Raw genomic sequence first — 14,359 nt, 5'->3', positions numbered from 1 at the left:
TTTAAAATTTAGGGTTTAATGTTTATGTTTTAGGGTTTAAAATTTAGGGTTTAATGTTTATGTTTTAGGGTTTAGAGTTGAGAAGTGAGGTTTTAGGATAAGATTTCAAATTTTGAAAAATAAAAAAATTTAAATTTTTCAAAAGATAAAATGCTATTTTGGTCATTTTAATTTTTGAGTGCTATTTTTGTGATATAAACTTAAAAATGTGCTATTTTGGAGATTTGCCCTTAAGACAACCTACAATTATAATCTCACAAAATGAAAAGCAAAGGAGATGGCACACTATATTTGAAGCCATTTTCCCCCGAATGCAAAGCTTTTCTCCTTGTTTTTGTTAGTAACAAAATCAAACAATTGAGAATATAATTAATTTTTGAAATCCAACAAACATTTCAATGGAAGTGCTCATTAACAGATTCGGTTAGAATATTTAGATAATCTATTTTGTTGTTACCAGGTTGGTAAACTTGTTTTATAATTGCAACCTCCTCATTAAGTAATGAAATAGAAGCCCAAAAAAAAAAAGAGAATAAAGGAAGAGAGTGAAGATGCACGCACGATCGGAAAAGAGCAGGTTGATGCATAAAGTTTGTTGTGGAATGGCAAAACCGTAATTTCAAAAGCAAAATCCCGTATCAATGGCGTAACAGTAAATCTACTCTCTCTCTCTCTCTCTCTCTCTCTCTCTCTCTCTCTCACTCTCTCACTCTCTCTAACCTCCTCCTCGCTGACTTCTCTGATTCTCTCAACCGCCACAATAATGTCACCATCGTGGGCAACCGCCATCATCCACCGCGAAATCGACCATTAAATCTGGCGCGCCTGCGCCGGAGCCTCCGTCCAGATCCCCACGCTCTTCTCAAGGTTTACTATTACCCCAGGGACACGCGGAGAACTGTTGCCGTAATCTCTCCCTCCTCCGTCGTCACTTCTCCGATCCTCTGCGTCGTCTCCTCCTCAGTCAACCTCCTCGCGGATCCGATCACCGACGAGGTCTTCGCTCACCTCACTTTACACCCCGTGGCTCGCGATTGATCAGTTTCCTCCCCCTACCTCTCGATTCGACGAAGAGGATGGTCACGTTCGCGAAGGTCCTCAACAAGAAGCTAATCGCTTGAGACTCACGAGGAAATCAATTCACGAGAGGTGTGAGGAGAGTTCCGATCTATTATCCGACGGCGGGGTGGTCTGATTTTGTCGTGAGACATGAGGACGTTGAGGCGTCAACGAATGTTTACTGGACTCCGGGAACTCGAGTGGAAACGGAAGATTCTTCGAGGTTTCAGGAGATATGGAAACAAGCTTCAGGTATACATTGTGCAGAAGCCTTTTTGATGAATAGCTTGCGTTGTGAGTTCTTGATTTGGAGAATGTGTGGTTCTTGTTGCTGTTGTGAGTTCTTGATTTGATAGAAAACAGGATGAGATAGTTTAATACCAATATGAGTAGCTAGATGTTATTGTAATTGCCAAATGTGTGGTTCTTGTTGCTGCTGGGTTTACTGTGTTGTGAGTTCTTGATTTGAAATCCAAATTGCGGATAGTTTCATTACGAATATGAATGCTTAGCTCTTGTCATTGAGTTAATATGTTAATGGAAACTCGTTTCTTTGCCTGTGAGCTTTGAGCAGATCACATGGGACGAACCTGAGATTCTGCAGAACTTGGCAAGTTAAAGCTGTTTCGAATTCAACTCAGCTTCATGCTACTCACATCCCCACCAACAAAGAAATCCAAGTATCCACATGGCGCAAGTGGGTTCTTGAGTGGAGAGGAAGGAGAGATGATCAATTCTGGAAGAGGAATCCCCTATGTGTACTCGTATACTACAGTTCCTGCTGGCATTATGAATTTGGGTCTTACAACTCAACCGGATTCATTGGAGAAAACGCTACCGAGTTTGACTTCTTTAGTCCTCTTCCCGGTCTGTGAAGAGTCTCGACTCAGATGATGAACTTTGGCAGTCCGCGTTCAGATGACTTGTCGCCTAACAGCAATACCACTAATGTTTCCTCTCGCAGCTGGGAACCGAGGCATTAGTTTTCAGCTGAGAGCGGTGTTGATGACTCTAGCTTGTGTGAAGAGGATGGAAGCAAAAAGAGTCCAGTGACTATTAAGTTCCTAACGAGGCCCAGTTGTAGGGTCGTGGAGGAAGGTGAAGAGTCTTAGCGTGGGTGCCTTTAAGATTCCAACAGCCACATAGGTAGTATCTGCAAAAAAGGTACTTTGATCTATACAGAGAATCACCAGTCTATTGAATCATGTGGTTTTGCATTTTCAAACTGATTAGGCTTTTAGTATCATTAGGCACAAATCTTATTCCTCATCCTCTCGTGGTTACTATCTTTGAGTCTGTGGTAATATGTACTGTACTGAGATAGTTATTTGATCATATTACAGTCCATGTTCGTTTGTCTGTACCATTTTTACCCTTGTTTGGTCTCCCTCATTCACTGCAAGGACGCATATAATCTAAACAATAGTCATGTAATGCATTTGACTGTTCTTTGTTTTACTTGATAAGGCATTGTGTGACTCTGTTACAATTTTCATCTTAAAAAAGCTTTGGAGCTAACTTGTTCACTATAAATGCTGCACATTGAGATCTTTCTTTTTATTATTCAATGATTTGTGGTTTGTGTGTCAATGTTGTTAACAGGTCAGGTGAAGTGAATCAAGGAATGTTTGGAATCTGTACGTCCTCGAGCAGTAGTTGGTTGGTAAATGGTAATACCAAAAAGTATCTATCCGGTTTTTATTTTCTTGCATTTTGACTTTCCTCGAGGGGTTTTATGTTTTGCCACTTAGCAATCTGTTTATTTTTTAACTGATTTCTGAGACGCATTTTGGAGGAACATCTCGCTCTCTCTTAATCGTTTGCACTATTTTATTGGGGGTTAAAATGTCTATGGTTGATTCTTCTTAAACCATTTTATATACTAGTAATTAAGACTGATATGGAGTAAGAAACAGATCGATTTATTAACATGCCTATGCTCTGAACCTAACGAATGCATCTAAGTTAACGGGGCCAACCAAAGAGTATTATTAAATGTTCTTTGGCTTTTAATTAATGGTAATAAACTGCCAATATTGCTCTCTGCTAAGGAAAGCTTAAGGTCCCTCTCTACTGCACTTTTCTGAGTCTCTTTATGAACTTTATAACAGATTTATGATCTAGCAGGGCCTATTTGTCAATAAATTAGGTTTGGTTTTTAGATTAGGAAATGATTCAAGACGAATATATTAGGTTGGTTTGATTAGCAAATTTAAGATGCCTATTATAGGCGGGCAATGATTCAATAACAAAGACATTAAATATAATCAGGAACCTTGGTTCCATTGGGCAACACGAGTGATGGGTTCTCTGTGTCCATTAGCTCCTTAGAAATATAGCAAATAAGCTTTGAATGTTCCTGCTTGGGGAGTAAGGTAAAGGCAACGCTAGCTTCCGAAGCTCTCTTGTGAGAGCGGGTCCTCCTTGGTACAAACCCTCTTTAAAACCATATCTGGGTAATGTCAAGGTATAAATTCAAATTACAAAATGAATCGCATTATGGTTTCATTGCGAAATTTTACTTTATTCTTTTTAATTTCAGATGCAGAAAATAGACAATAAAATATCAAATTTTTATATAGAGTTTTGATGGATACGGAGTTTTCATGCTGACAAGCCTGCTTGTGACTAGATGTTCAATAATGGCTCCATTGTCATGCCTTATAGCTTGCAAAATTCTTGTTTAAACTGATGAACTAAAACATCCCACTGCCGTGGTTCAGGTAAAACCTGAAAAAATAGCAATTGTGTCAGTTAATTAGCCTATGCAACAATCAATTCAGATTCAAAAAGAGTTGGTAGTAACACCATTTATTCAAGCCATTAACAGAGACGAAAAATTTATTGGAGGATCACTGAAGCAAGCTGGTGTAAGAAAAAGAGAAATCGAAATCTCTCAGGTTTTTGGTCCATTTTAAACGAAACGGATAATTCAGTAACTCAATACAGAAAATATACAAAGCTAAAGCGCCAAAGAATGGTTTTTGAAAAGTTGACCTTGTATGTTGTGAATTCCGTTCTGTGGTACTTTTGAAAGACCAAAGTGGCCAGGACATGGTGCAATTCGTTCATATGGGTGTCAGATGCTTTCGAGCATAATGGATTTTGCTTGTTTGTAGCAGTCAGCTCGTACCAACTCGATTAATTCTTGCAGCCTTAGTTGGAACTCAAATTTGCTATGTCATGAAAAGAAACCCAAACAATAATTAATTAGTTCTGAAGACTAGTTCTCTTTTTAGTTCATGATACCAAGAGAAAGTAGAAAGCAATCTTTAATTAATCAAAAGAATTAGGACAAACCCAAAAAGAAAAGAGCCCCTCAGTCACATACCCTTTTGACTTGTTCAAGCGTGTTTTATTATCAGCACAAGATGCCAGTGCAGAAGATACCTCCCGAGAGCGTCAACTAGCAGTCTCGAAATATGACAAATGATGAAAGTTCATTATTGGCAACAAATAGAGATGTAGTAGAAACATATTCCATTGCTACATTAACCGTTGCTTGGAGACATAGAAAGATCGTATAGAGAGAGACCAAAATATTGCAGCTTTCTGAAAGGTTTGAAGCAGTCTCGAAATACGACATCCGCAGCATGTAGTCCACAAGAATCCTGTTTCAGTTTCGTATTGTTCAATTCAGTAATATTCTCCGCATCTGCTGAATCTAAGTGATCAATGCGTGCGAGCGAGCACGGCATCTGCAAATTCTCCGCACTGCTACCCTCTTCCAACTGAATGCCAATCATAGAACATCATTTAATCGTCGATTTCAGTAGAGTACATATCCACTCAAACGCAACAGCAATCAAGATCCAAAGATATATGTACTTTCTTCTATGTAAATGTAATTCACGACGGACGAAAGCAATCAACCTTTCGTTTGAGGCCTTGCAATCGAGAACCACGAGGCTAGTAAGACGCTACACACAACGGAGGAGCTGGTGCTCGAGCTTGAGCGATTCCGTCAATTGACTCGATCTCGACGCCGGGACGGGCGGCGACGGAGTGAACGGAGGGGCGGATTCCGTCATCACGGCGTCGGTGTTTCCGTTGGTTACGGGATCATCGATTTCCATGGCGACGAGAAGTTTGTTTAGATTATTAATCTCCTACAAGTTCGAAATAACTACTCGAGTTTAATAACGTCGTCGTTGTATCATGGCAGGTCTCCGTTATACGCGGGACATCAAACCGGCCGGTCTGATCCAGTCCGAACCGAGAGAGTGTTGGTTTTTTATCTTTTAGCGAGTGGATCCCGGTACAGGACATAATTTGGATGATGCGATATTTTTATTTTGGTGCTAGATTTTTTTGGGGAGATTTTTTCTAGAACGTGTTAATTTGTTTTTTTTTTCTTTGCCTCGCTAATGTAAATATTGAACATCTGACTATCTAGAAGTGTTCAATCCAGATTTTGATTTGATTTTGATGTGGATCAGTTTATTTATTTTCAAATTATATTATATAATATTTAGTATATAACCAAATCTATTGATAATAGTTTGGGTTATATTCTTAAACAAAAATATGATTTTAGAAACAAATTGCATTTTTTTTATAACTCAGTTTTAATGGGCCATACCACATGAGTAGGGATGGCAATCAAAAACCTGGACCGCGGACCTGACCCGTAAAGGCTTGCTGCAGGATGAGATTGGGCATCTATTTAGAAAGCCCGCAAAATTGCGGGCCTCGTGAGACGGGTCGAAAGCGGAACGGATTGAAACCAGGATGGGCTTAACCTGCGGGATTTTGAAGACCCGGAACCTTAAGTCTCCATTTCTTCTTTCGCCTAAAACATTGAATGAGAGAGAGAGAAAAAAGTAAGGCGATTCGACGTTATGTAGCTCTGGTGATGGTGGTTTCAGGGTCGATGATGCTATCGGTCTCCTAAGCACCTTCAATCTGCACCGGGGGAGCTTCTTCGAGTCATCATAAGAAGTTTGAAAACTCACTTTCCACCGAAGAAGAAAATCTGGTTCCCGCCATGGGTTCTTCATAATTTTGCCTATATGTATTTGTTCACATTATCATACATTTTGGAGTTTTAGGTTTCAATATATCTTTAACTGACTTCAAGAAGAGAAATTTCTATCTTTTTGTCGCTTATTGGTGATAAAGATGAAGAACAAGAAGTGTGATTGGTGTTTTCTTTTTACTTATTTTTGAGATTAGCATCTTTTATTTGGTGTTGGTATTATTTAATTTTGGATTCAGAAAACTAAAGCATTTGTTATGAACTTATGAGTTATAATATTTGGATTCAGTAACTAAAGTATTGTTTATTTTTAAAATGTTGGGAGTCTAACAAAAGTAAACAAACTAGTGTTTTGATCCAACTAAAATCTTCAACTAACAAGTGTATTACCTTATCCGGTTCAATCCTCGACTAAACTCACTTACTGATGCATCATAAAACTGATAAAGTATCCTGAATCATGTCTTAAAGCGTTCAAGAGCCATATGTCTGTTTGTAATTCTATGTCCCGCGGGCCGATCCGGAAAGACCTACATATTTTGCGGTACGGGTTTGGTCAGCCGCTTTGAGGACCACAGTCCGCACGGACCTGATTCGCCGTGACCCGCTTGAAGACAAATCCGCTGCGGTACAGAACGGAACGGACGGATCAACCTGTTTGACATTTCTACACATGAGCACTAGATCCAATGTGAATAGGATCTCTCAGTTTTATTAATTTTTTGGATACATGAAACTGAATTAATGTAGGATGAATTTTCATTATTATTAGTTTTTGCCATCACGCATAATGTTTTCTCATTATTAGTAATAACCAACAAACTTGGATAAGAGTAGTGACTAGTGACCGGATCTTAAATAATATATGGGGAAATTTTATGTTTATATGGAAATTAAATGTTCAAAGAATAAAGGAGCTTTTGAAAAATAAACTCTTAAATTTTGTTTTATAATTTTATTTTTTTATTTATAGAAAATAGAAATTAAACCATCAAAATACTATTAGTCCACAAGGTAGTCTTAGTCTCGTATATTTCTTATAATTTGTATATGACTGTGTTTATTCTTTAGAAAATTACAATATTTTAAATCAAATTTGTAAATAAACATATTACCAACTGTTGGTAGGATTAGAAAAAAAAAAAAAAAGTCAAACTGTTGTGTTAAATGTCGGTAAAAAACATAAAAATAAAAAGTTAGTAGTATTAAAAAAAGAAATAAAAAAAAAAGTCAAACCGTTAAAAAGTCAAAAAGAAATGGCGAGATACAGGTCAGAAATAAAAATATATATAAATATACAAAACCAAACAACAAAAAACAGCATAAACACGACGGCCGCAAGTATCGCTACCTTCTCTCTCTAGAAACCAAATCCAACGTCTCCGTTTCTTCTCTCTTCAAACGCGTCTTCTCTCTTCTATTTTTAACCCTTTTCTTGATTGATTTCTTATATTCTTTTCTTCTCTTCGCCTCATTTCATCTTGAAATCGAATGATGGATTATTATTATTCAAGTTTCTGAGAGAGCAAAAGGAACCTTTTTCTTTCAATCTTCCTTTAGATTTTTCATCAGGTAATCCAAAAAAAGTTCCTTCCTTTAATCTTTCTCGATTCATCAGATTCATGGGTTACCATTGAAATCTACAGATGATTTCAAAGTTTGAGACTTTTTAATGAGTTTTAATATGGTTTGTGGAAATGCAGATTAATGTTGTGTACGTTTGTGAATGCGTGTTTGAATCCTGAATCCTTTGGAAACGACGAGAAGATTGGGTCTAACAATATAGTTATAAGCACTGATTTGATGAACGATTTGATAGCTGGTTCTTTTGGTTAGAGAGAATAATAATAATAATAATATAAAGCTTTGACATGTGAATGATGGTTTCCACAACATTCAGGAGAATTGTGTCCCCTTGTTGGAGACCTTTTGGTATTGGAGAAGGTTCTATTCCGAGTAGTAGTGATGATTCCAACGGCCGTATCGATGGCCTGTTATGGTATAAAGACTCCGGTAACCATTTAACCGGAGAGTTTTCTATGGCGGTGGTTCAAGCCAACAATCTTCTTGAAGACCATAGCCAGTTAGAGTCTGGTCCTATTAGCTTCCATGAGTCTGGTCCCGAAGCGACTTTTGTCGGTGTTTATGATGGTCACGGAGGTCCTGAGGCGGCTCGGTTTGTTAACGAGAGGTTGTTTTATAACATGAGGAGGTGCGTTTCCGACCAGCGAGGGGTGGTCTCTCCCGACGTGATCACAAGAGCGTTTGTTGCAACAGAGGAGGAGTTTCTTGGGTTGGTTCAGGAGCAGTGGAAGACCAAACCTCAGATAGCTTCTGTTGGTGCTTGTTGCTTGGTGGGTGTTGTTTGCAACGGGATGTTGTACGTTGCGAACGCTGGTGACTCTCGTGTTGTCTTGGGGAGGCTGGAGAGTCCGTTTAAAGAGATGAAAGCTATTCAGCTGTCTACGGAGCATAACGCTAGTATTGAGTCTGTGAGAGAGGAGCTGCGTTTGTTGCATCCTAATGATCCGAACATTGTGGTTTTGAAACATAAAGTGTGGCGTGTGAAAGGGATCATACAGGTTTCGAGATCCATCGGTGACGCGTACTTAAAGAGAGCAGAGTTTAACCAAGAGCCGTTGTTGCCTAAGTTTAGAGTTGCGGAGCGTTTTGAGAAGCCAATCATGAGAGCTGAGCCGACGATAACGGTTCATAAGATTCAACCTGAAGATCAGTTTCTTATATTTGCTTCAGATGGTTTGTGGGAGCATCTTAGTAACCAAGAAGCAGTTGATATAGTCAATACTTGTCCACGCAGTGTAAGTTATAACATCACTGTTCTTGAATCTAGTTCGGTTTTGAGTGAATCTTTGTTGTGTGTTGTGGTTTCGTTAGGGTGTGGCTCGGAGGTTACTGAAAGCTGCATTGCAAGCAGCAGCGAAGAAGAGGGAGATGAGGTATTCGGATTTGGAGAAGATAGAGCGTGGCATCAGGAGACACTTTCATGACGACATCACTGTTATTGTCGTTTTTCTCCATTCTGCAAGTTTTGGAGTTCGAACTCCGGTCTCTGTCAGAGGAGGTGGTGTCCTCGCACTCGCAGGCAATGCCATTTTATAAGCCTTACTTCTTTTTTCTTTTCTCAAAAATAAAATAAACAAAAAAAAACTCATTTTTTTTTCGTTTTACAAAAGTTTTTTTTGTCCTTTGTTTTATTTTCAGAATTTCAGATTGTCTGATACTTTGTTTAAATTATTTTATGGAACTCAAAATTGTAAATTCTATTTTCTTTTTACCAAACTCTATGGTAACTATTTTCTGTCACCGAAAGTGAAGTGCAAAATGAAAAATGAAAAAAAATGTTAAAACTTGAGGCAAAGCATGGTTCGGTTCGAACAGCTAGTTTGGATAATTCTATTTTTGGTTAGCTGGTTCTCATAAAACTTTATGAATTGAAACTAATGAAAATTCGGTTTAATTTGGTATAATTCAATACATTTTATCTATAATTGATATGATTTGGTTATAAACTTACAATTTTTTTTGATAAAATAACAAATCCAATCGAACCAAAATGATATATGTTTTCTTAATCCAGTGTACTGAACCGAATCTATAAACCAAAACTGAACTAAAAACCAAAAAAGGCGGTTTGGTTTGGTTCAAAAAAATCTCAGGCTTACTTGTGGCAGTCAGATAAAGGTGGAGCTGTGAAAGCCAACCGAAGAACGATCGAGTATGAGTGCCGGAGTGAGAGTTGGCGTGTGCTCTTATCCATCGCTTGCGTTACCTTCGAAGGATGTTTCTCTCCCTTCCTCATCTCTCTACTTTGGTCGGAAAATTCACCGATCAAGCTTCGATACTGACCTGAAGCTGCGTTGTAATTCAAACGGAACACGCAGAACCAAGCCAGTGTTAGCTGTTGTAAGTTCAAGGTAAATCCTTCCTTCTCTGAGAAGCTTCTGAATGAGAGAAAAAAAAAAACAAATTTAGACTCAATCGTAAGTGACTGAGATTCAAGTTTTGTGCTTTGCAGTCGTGTTCCGGAGCTTGATTCCTCTTCCGAACCACCTCAAGTGTTCGATGGCTCGACAAGGTTCTTTTGTCTTATTTTTTTAGGAAAGAGAGACTTTGTTTGATGAATTGTTTTTGGTTTCTTTTGATTTGAAAGGTTATACATATCTTACTCTTGCCCGTTTGCGCAACGTGCGTGGCTTGCTCGGAACTACAAGGTTTTACATTTTTATCTCGCTGATTCCATGTTAAGATATGAAGCTAGTTCGATTTACTGAATCGATGTTACGTTGTTTTTGCAGAATCTGCGAGACAAGATAGAACTTGTACCAATTGATCTCAAGAACAGGCCTGCTTGGTACAAGGAGAAAGTGTACCCGGCTAACAAGGTGAAAGCTTTTTTATTCTCTTGTGCTTCAATGATCTGATTTGATTGTCAGGTGCTATAAAGTGTCTGTTTTTATGATAGGTGCCTGCATTAGAGCATAATAACCGAGTGATAGGAGAGAGCCTTGACCTGATTAAGTACATCGACACCAATTTCGAAGGGCCTTCACTTGCACCCAATGTGAGTTGTTTGTTTTGTTGAGCTCAATATATCTTTGCTAAGAAAGAGATAACATATGTGGAATAACAATAGAGTGTAGAGAAGGAAGCATTCGCTGATGAGTTAATCTCTTACACCGACTCCTTCTCCAAGGCCGTAAGAGCCACATTATCAGGTGAAGACAGTGATGCAGCAGGTAACTAATTTACAAGATATTATCTCCCCTTTTGTGTTTTCCACTTAGCAGAAACATTATTTTACAATCTTGTGTTGCATTTTCTTCAGATGGTGCATTTGATTACATTGAGAAGGCTCTTTCCAAATTCAAAGAAGGGCCTTTCTTCCTTGACCTATTTAGTTTGGTATTTGTCCATTGTCTTCTTCAGTTTCTTCTACCCATATCAGCTACTTGATGCTGAGTCTAAAATGGTGAATGATTGATACATACAGGTTGATGTTGCATATGTTCCTTTCATAGAGAGATTCCATCTTATCTTTAAGGATGTAATGAATGTGGACATCACAGCTGGTCGGCCTAACCTAGCCCTTTGGATTGAGGTTAGGCATTTTTATTCAGTTTTGTGTATCTATCTTTCATCTTAAGACCAAATCCTTCCTAATCTAATCTCTGGTTATTTGCCTTGTGTAGGAGATGAATAGGATTGAAGCTTACACAGAGACCCGTCAAGATCCACAAGAACTTGTTGAAAGATACAAGAAACGAGCCCAAGCAGAAGCACGTCCCTAAGCAGATGAAATATTGTAACCAAAGATTTGTTTTATATATCATTTATATTGTATCGAGGGACACGGGCAACAACTGTTTTTCATAACCTGAGAGTTCATGAGACCAAACAAGCCGACAAACTAGAATGAAACTGCACCTGCTTGCTTTCTCTTTCCTTGCATTGTTACTGCTTCGATAAAATCCAGTTTGTGGCGAGGCTAGCAGCAACGTGATTCAGTGATATTATACAGAACCAAACCAACTATGGTCCCAGTGCCCAAAGTTGAAAACAGAACTAAAGCATCATAAGAGTCTTGTATCCAGATAAGAGAGAGATTGACCAGCTTTCTTCAAGAAGAGAGGTAAAAAAATGAGGCTGGGCAATCTTCCATTATATTTGTATATACTGAAAGCAAAAGCCAGAAAAAGAAAATTTTGCTACTTCTTTAGGAGTACTCTCATAATCTGTCTCATATAAACAACTAAAGACCATATAGAGAGCCCTGCAGATACATAGAGCAACCCAATACCCGACGGTAATAGCCTCTCAAAACTGCTATCCCGGCTTGCAAGCAGTATGGTCAGCGCTATCATCTGCGTTGCAGTTTTCCACTTCCCCAAGCTATTTACAGCAACAGCCTAAATAACATTATCAACGCCATTATATAAGCAAGTACCAAAAGGAACTCTTAGAAAACGAATGCATATGAATATGATCCCATTTACCTTCGAAAGCTTGCCGTTTTGAGATGCAGCCCATTCTCTTACTGCTGACATAGTAATCTATAGTGAAAAGCATTACCAAACTACTTTAGAACCAAGAGCTGATTAGTGAAACTTAATACAGTTAACTTTCAATATCTTACCTCTCTACCAATAATGGCAATGGAAGGTACTGTCACTAACCATGGAACTGGTCCTAAGACAACAACGGCGTCCATAGGTTTCGTGCACAGCAAAATCAAAGTTGCTGCTACCATAAGCTGCAAACCCATAACACACAAATCAAAAAAGACAAACCTTTTGATTCTACGACAACAAGGGCATAAGAGTTCACTCACCTTATCAGCCACAGGATCCAAAAAAGCACCAAAAGCAGAACCTAATCTCATCTGAAAATGCACAACATCACCACACCGTTAACATTACCATTTCAAGAGTGGTAAAGAAAAAAAGTACAAAAAATAAAGTACCTTCCGAGCAAGATACCCGTCAAGCCAATCTGTAATGGCAGCTGCAATGAAAAGACTTGTTGTAGCAGTTCTCCCCCACCAGCAATCAACGTAAAACGCTGCGTTTTAATAACAAAGAAAACGTATCATCACAAGGATCCAATTCAAATGTATTGCCTTAGATCTGATAATTAAAATCATAAACCGAGAGAGAGAGAGTGAAACGTACTCGCGACGAGGATCGGAACGGCGGCTACGCGGCCGAGGGTTAACACGGTGGGCAATGTGAGCACTTTGGAAGAAAGCTGCGGCGGTGGTGGCAATGTCGACGAATCTGCACCGTCGCAGCTGTTCTGATCCACCGTCACGGAGTCTTCTTCTTCGCCCATATCCGCCTGATCTGTGGAATTCGACGATCGACAAAAGAAGCAACGTAAGAGCGGTGGCGAGTGGGCGACACCTCCCTCGAATCCGGAACCTAACGCCTTTTATGCAACGAGCAACGGCCAATGATAATGCAGCGCGTGGAGGTGCTAACGTGCGCTGACGAGGAAAGTAGCGAGATGGGGACGTATCGTGCGCCGTAAAATTGATGTATCGACCATTGTTATTGAAGCAAATGGCAATTTTTTTTGGTTTGCGTAATTACAGTGTGTGGAGTAGTTTGGGCCTTTTGTGTTATTTTATGTGTCAACTTTGCAATCTGCCGACTATCTAAATTTGTTGACTATATTATATGGTGATGTGACGTTGATATGAAATATGATTTTATGTTTTAGTCTAAGTTTCTCATGATGCCTTTTTGCTAATAATAGAGATTTTTTGGGACCGTATTAATTCCTTGTCCTACAGATAAATCAGGAAATTTTCGATTAATTCGAGTTAGAAAATTGGATTTGATTTTGCTTAACCAGAAAATTTAATTTGACATTATAAAATATCAACTTCTAAATGCAATCGGCACAATGTAAGCAAATATGATATCTCACGTTATTCATAAGGAAATAATTTAAGACAAATCTCATTAGTAACTGTCAAAACTAAGTTATTAATCTTCGTAGAATTTAATCATTTATACATGAAACTTTGAAAGTCTATTTGATACAATGATACTGTACTAAACAAGTCGTAGTTAATATATGGAATAGACTGTAGTTAATAGTCGTAGTTAATATGAAGCGCGTTTTTAAATGATGGATTTATACAAGTCTCTTTTATACTATAAAAAATCTAAGACAAGCTTTTCCCTATAAACTACTTTACCAAACTCCAAAAGCAATTGTCCTTTACCGACAAGTCGACAACCATTACCATCCCCATCCCAATTATTATCTTGCATTATTTTTCTTTTAGATTTAGCTGATAATCAGGTTACAACCAATGAAATATGAATTTTTTTTCAAAACAAATAATTTACTGAACATGAATATGAGTTAGTGTATGCAGAAAGGAAGCATACCAAGGTTTTTTTTATTGAAATAAAAATTAAAATTCTTTAAAAAAAAAGAAGAAGTTATAGAATGCATAGATAGAGCCTGTTTAAAGTTTAGTGTTACCAAAAAAAATACTTTGTTTAAAGTTCGATCATGCCATGTCACTTCTTGCTGCAAAACTATTATAAGCTATATATAATCAAATACAAAGCTTTAATGGTAGAAAATTAAATTTATGAAAAAGAAAGATTAAATCTATGAAGAAACATACTGTATTCTCAAAAACAATAGACATGTTTTTCAGCCATATAAAATTCTGACAGTATCTCTTTTTTTTTTCGTCAAAGGTTTGATATTCATTCCAAGATAAAATACAAGAATTCATACATAAGCTGACGGCTTAATCAAAAAGCCCCATAAACAAGGGCC

The 14,359-nt window shown here is 38.1% G+C and overlaps 4 protein-coding genes and 2 pseudogenes across 5 annotated transcripts in view; 3 read left to right on the top strand and 3 right to left on the bottom strand.

Moving 5' to 3' along the window:
- Positions 1–5,678, bottom strand: part of LOC103841423 (protein MAEA homolog) — a 31,946-nt gene extending 26,268 nt beyond the window's left edge. Inside the window, exon 1 of the mRNA XM_033278581.1 lies at positions 5,222–5,678. Coding sequence (XP_033134472.1) covers positions 5,222–5,328 — 107 coding nt within the window. The 5' untranslated portion in view covers positions 5,329–5,678. The remainder of the gene's footprint in view (positions 1–5,221) is intronic.
- LOC117128267 lies at positions 1,210–2,911 on the top strand (annotated as a pseudogene).
- Positions 2,773–5,224, bottom strand: LOC103842306 (annotated as a pseudogene).
- A 1,674-nt stretch (positions 5,679–7,352) lies between the features above and the next one.
- On the top strand, positions 7,353–9,363 carry LOC103841420 (probable protein phosphatase 2C 48). The gene is made up of 3 exons (XM_009117956.3): positions 7,353–7,609; positions 7,741–8,856; positions 8,933–9,363. Exons 2-3 carry the CDS (start codon positions 7,915–7,917, stop codon positions 9,155–9,157), a joined length of 1,167 nt encoding a protein of 388 aa, XP_009116204.1. The 5' UTR covers positions 7,353–7,609; positions 7,741–7,914; the 3' UTR covers positions 9,158–9,363.
- A 347-nt stretch (positions 9,364–9,710) lies between these two features.
- LOC103841419 (glutathione S-transferase L2, chloroplastic) lies at positions 9,711–11,493 on the top strand. The gene is made up of 9 exons (XM_009117954.3): positions 9,711–9,972; positions 10,074–10,133; positions 10,209–10,269; positions 10,354–10,440; positions 10,521–10,619; positions 10,692–10,794; positions 10,884–10,960; positions 11,049–11,156; positions 11,248–11,493. The coding sequence occupies exons 1-9, from the start codon at positions 9,776–9,778 to the stop codon at positions 11,344–11,346; spliced, it is 891 nt and encodes a 296-aa protein (XP_009116202.1). The 5' UTR covers positions 9,711–9,775; the 3' UTR covers positions 11,347–11,493.
- Positions 11,359–13,437, bottom strand: LOC103841418 (CDP-diacylglycerol--glycerol-3-phosphate 3-phosphatidyltransferase 2). Of its 2 annotated transcripts, XM_033278588.1 has the most exons (7): positions 12,727–13,437; positions 12,519–12,616; positions 12,387–12,437; positions 12,192–12,308; positions 12,052–12,108; positions 11,856–11,964; positions 11,359–11,731 (listed from the first exon to the last, which is right to left on the bottom strand). In XM_033278588.1, exons 1-7 carry the CDS (start codon positions 12,884–12,886, stop codon positions 11,676–11,678), a joined length of 648 nt encoding a protein of 215 aa, XP_033134479.1. In that variant the 5' UTR covers positions 12,887–13,437; the 3' UTR covers positions 11,359–11,675. The 2 variants fall into 2 exon arrangements, with proteins under 2 accessions (XP_033134479.1, XP_009116201.1); XM_009117953.3 differs by having other exon boundaries at positions 11,697–11,964; positions 12,727–13,424.
- Positions 13,438–14,359: the final 922 nt, after the last annotated feature.

This window comes from Brassica rapa, chromosome A09 (assembly GCF_000309985.2).
Source record: "Brassica rapa cultivar Chiifu-401-42 chromosome A09, CAAS_Brap_v3.01, whole genome shotgun sequence".
NCBI lineage: Eukaryota > Viridiplantae > Streptophyta > Magnoliopsida > Brassicales > Brassicaceae > Brassica > Brassica rapa.
This window is presented reverse-complemented; position numbering and strand designations above follow the sequence as displayed.

Coding starts and splice junctions, on each gene's coding strand:
- LOC103841420 (XM_009117956.3), top strand. CDS start 7,915: ATGATGGTTTCCACAACATTCAGGAGAATTGTGTCCCCTTGTTGGAGA. Junction 8,857..8,932: donor TCAATACTTGTCCACGCAGT/GTAAGTTATAAC, acceptor TGGTTTCGTTAG/GGTGTGGCTCGGAGGTTACT.
- LOC103841419 (XM_009117954.3), top strand. CDS start 9,776: ATGAGTGCCGGAGTGAGAGTTGGCGTGTGCTCTTATCCATCGCTTGCG. Junction 9,973..10,073: donor TTAGCTGTTGTAAGTTCAAG/GTAAATCCTTCC, acceptor TGTGCTTTGCAG/TCGTGTTCCGGAGCTTGATT. Junction 10,134..10,208: donor GTGTTCGATGGCTCGACAAG/GTTCTTTTGTCT, acceptor TTGATTTGAAAG/GTTATACATATCTTACTCTT.
- LOC103841418 (XM_009117953.3), bottom strand. CDS start 12,886: ATGGGCGAAGAAGAAGACTCCGTGACGGTGGATCAGAACAGCTGCGAC. Junction 12,438..12,518: donor ACGGGTATCTTGCTCGGAAG/GTACTTTATTTT, acceptor GTGCATTTTCAG/ATGAGATTAGGTTCTGCTTT. Junction 12,309..12,386: donor TGGATCCTGTGGCTGATAAG/GTGAGTGAACTC, acceptor ATGGGTTTGCAG/CTTATGGTAGCAGCAACTTT.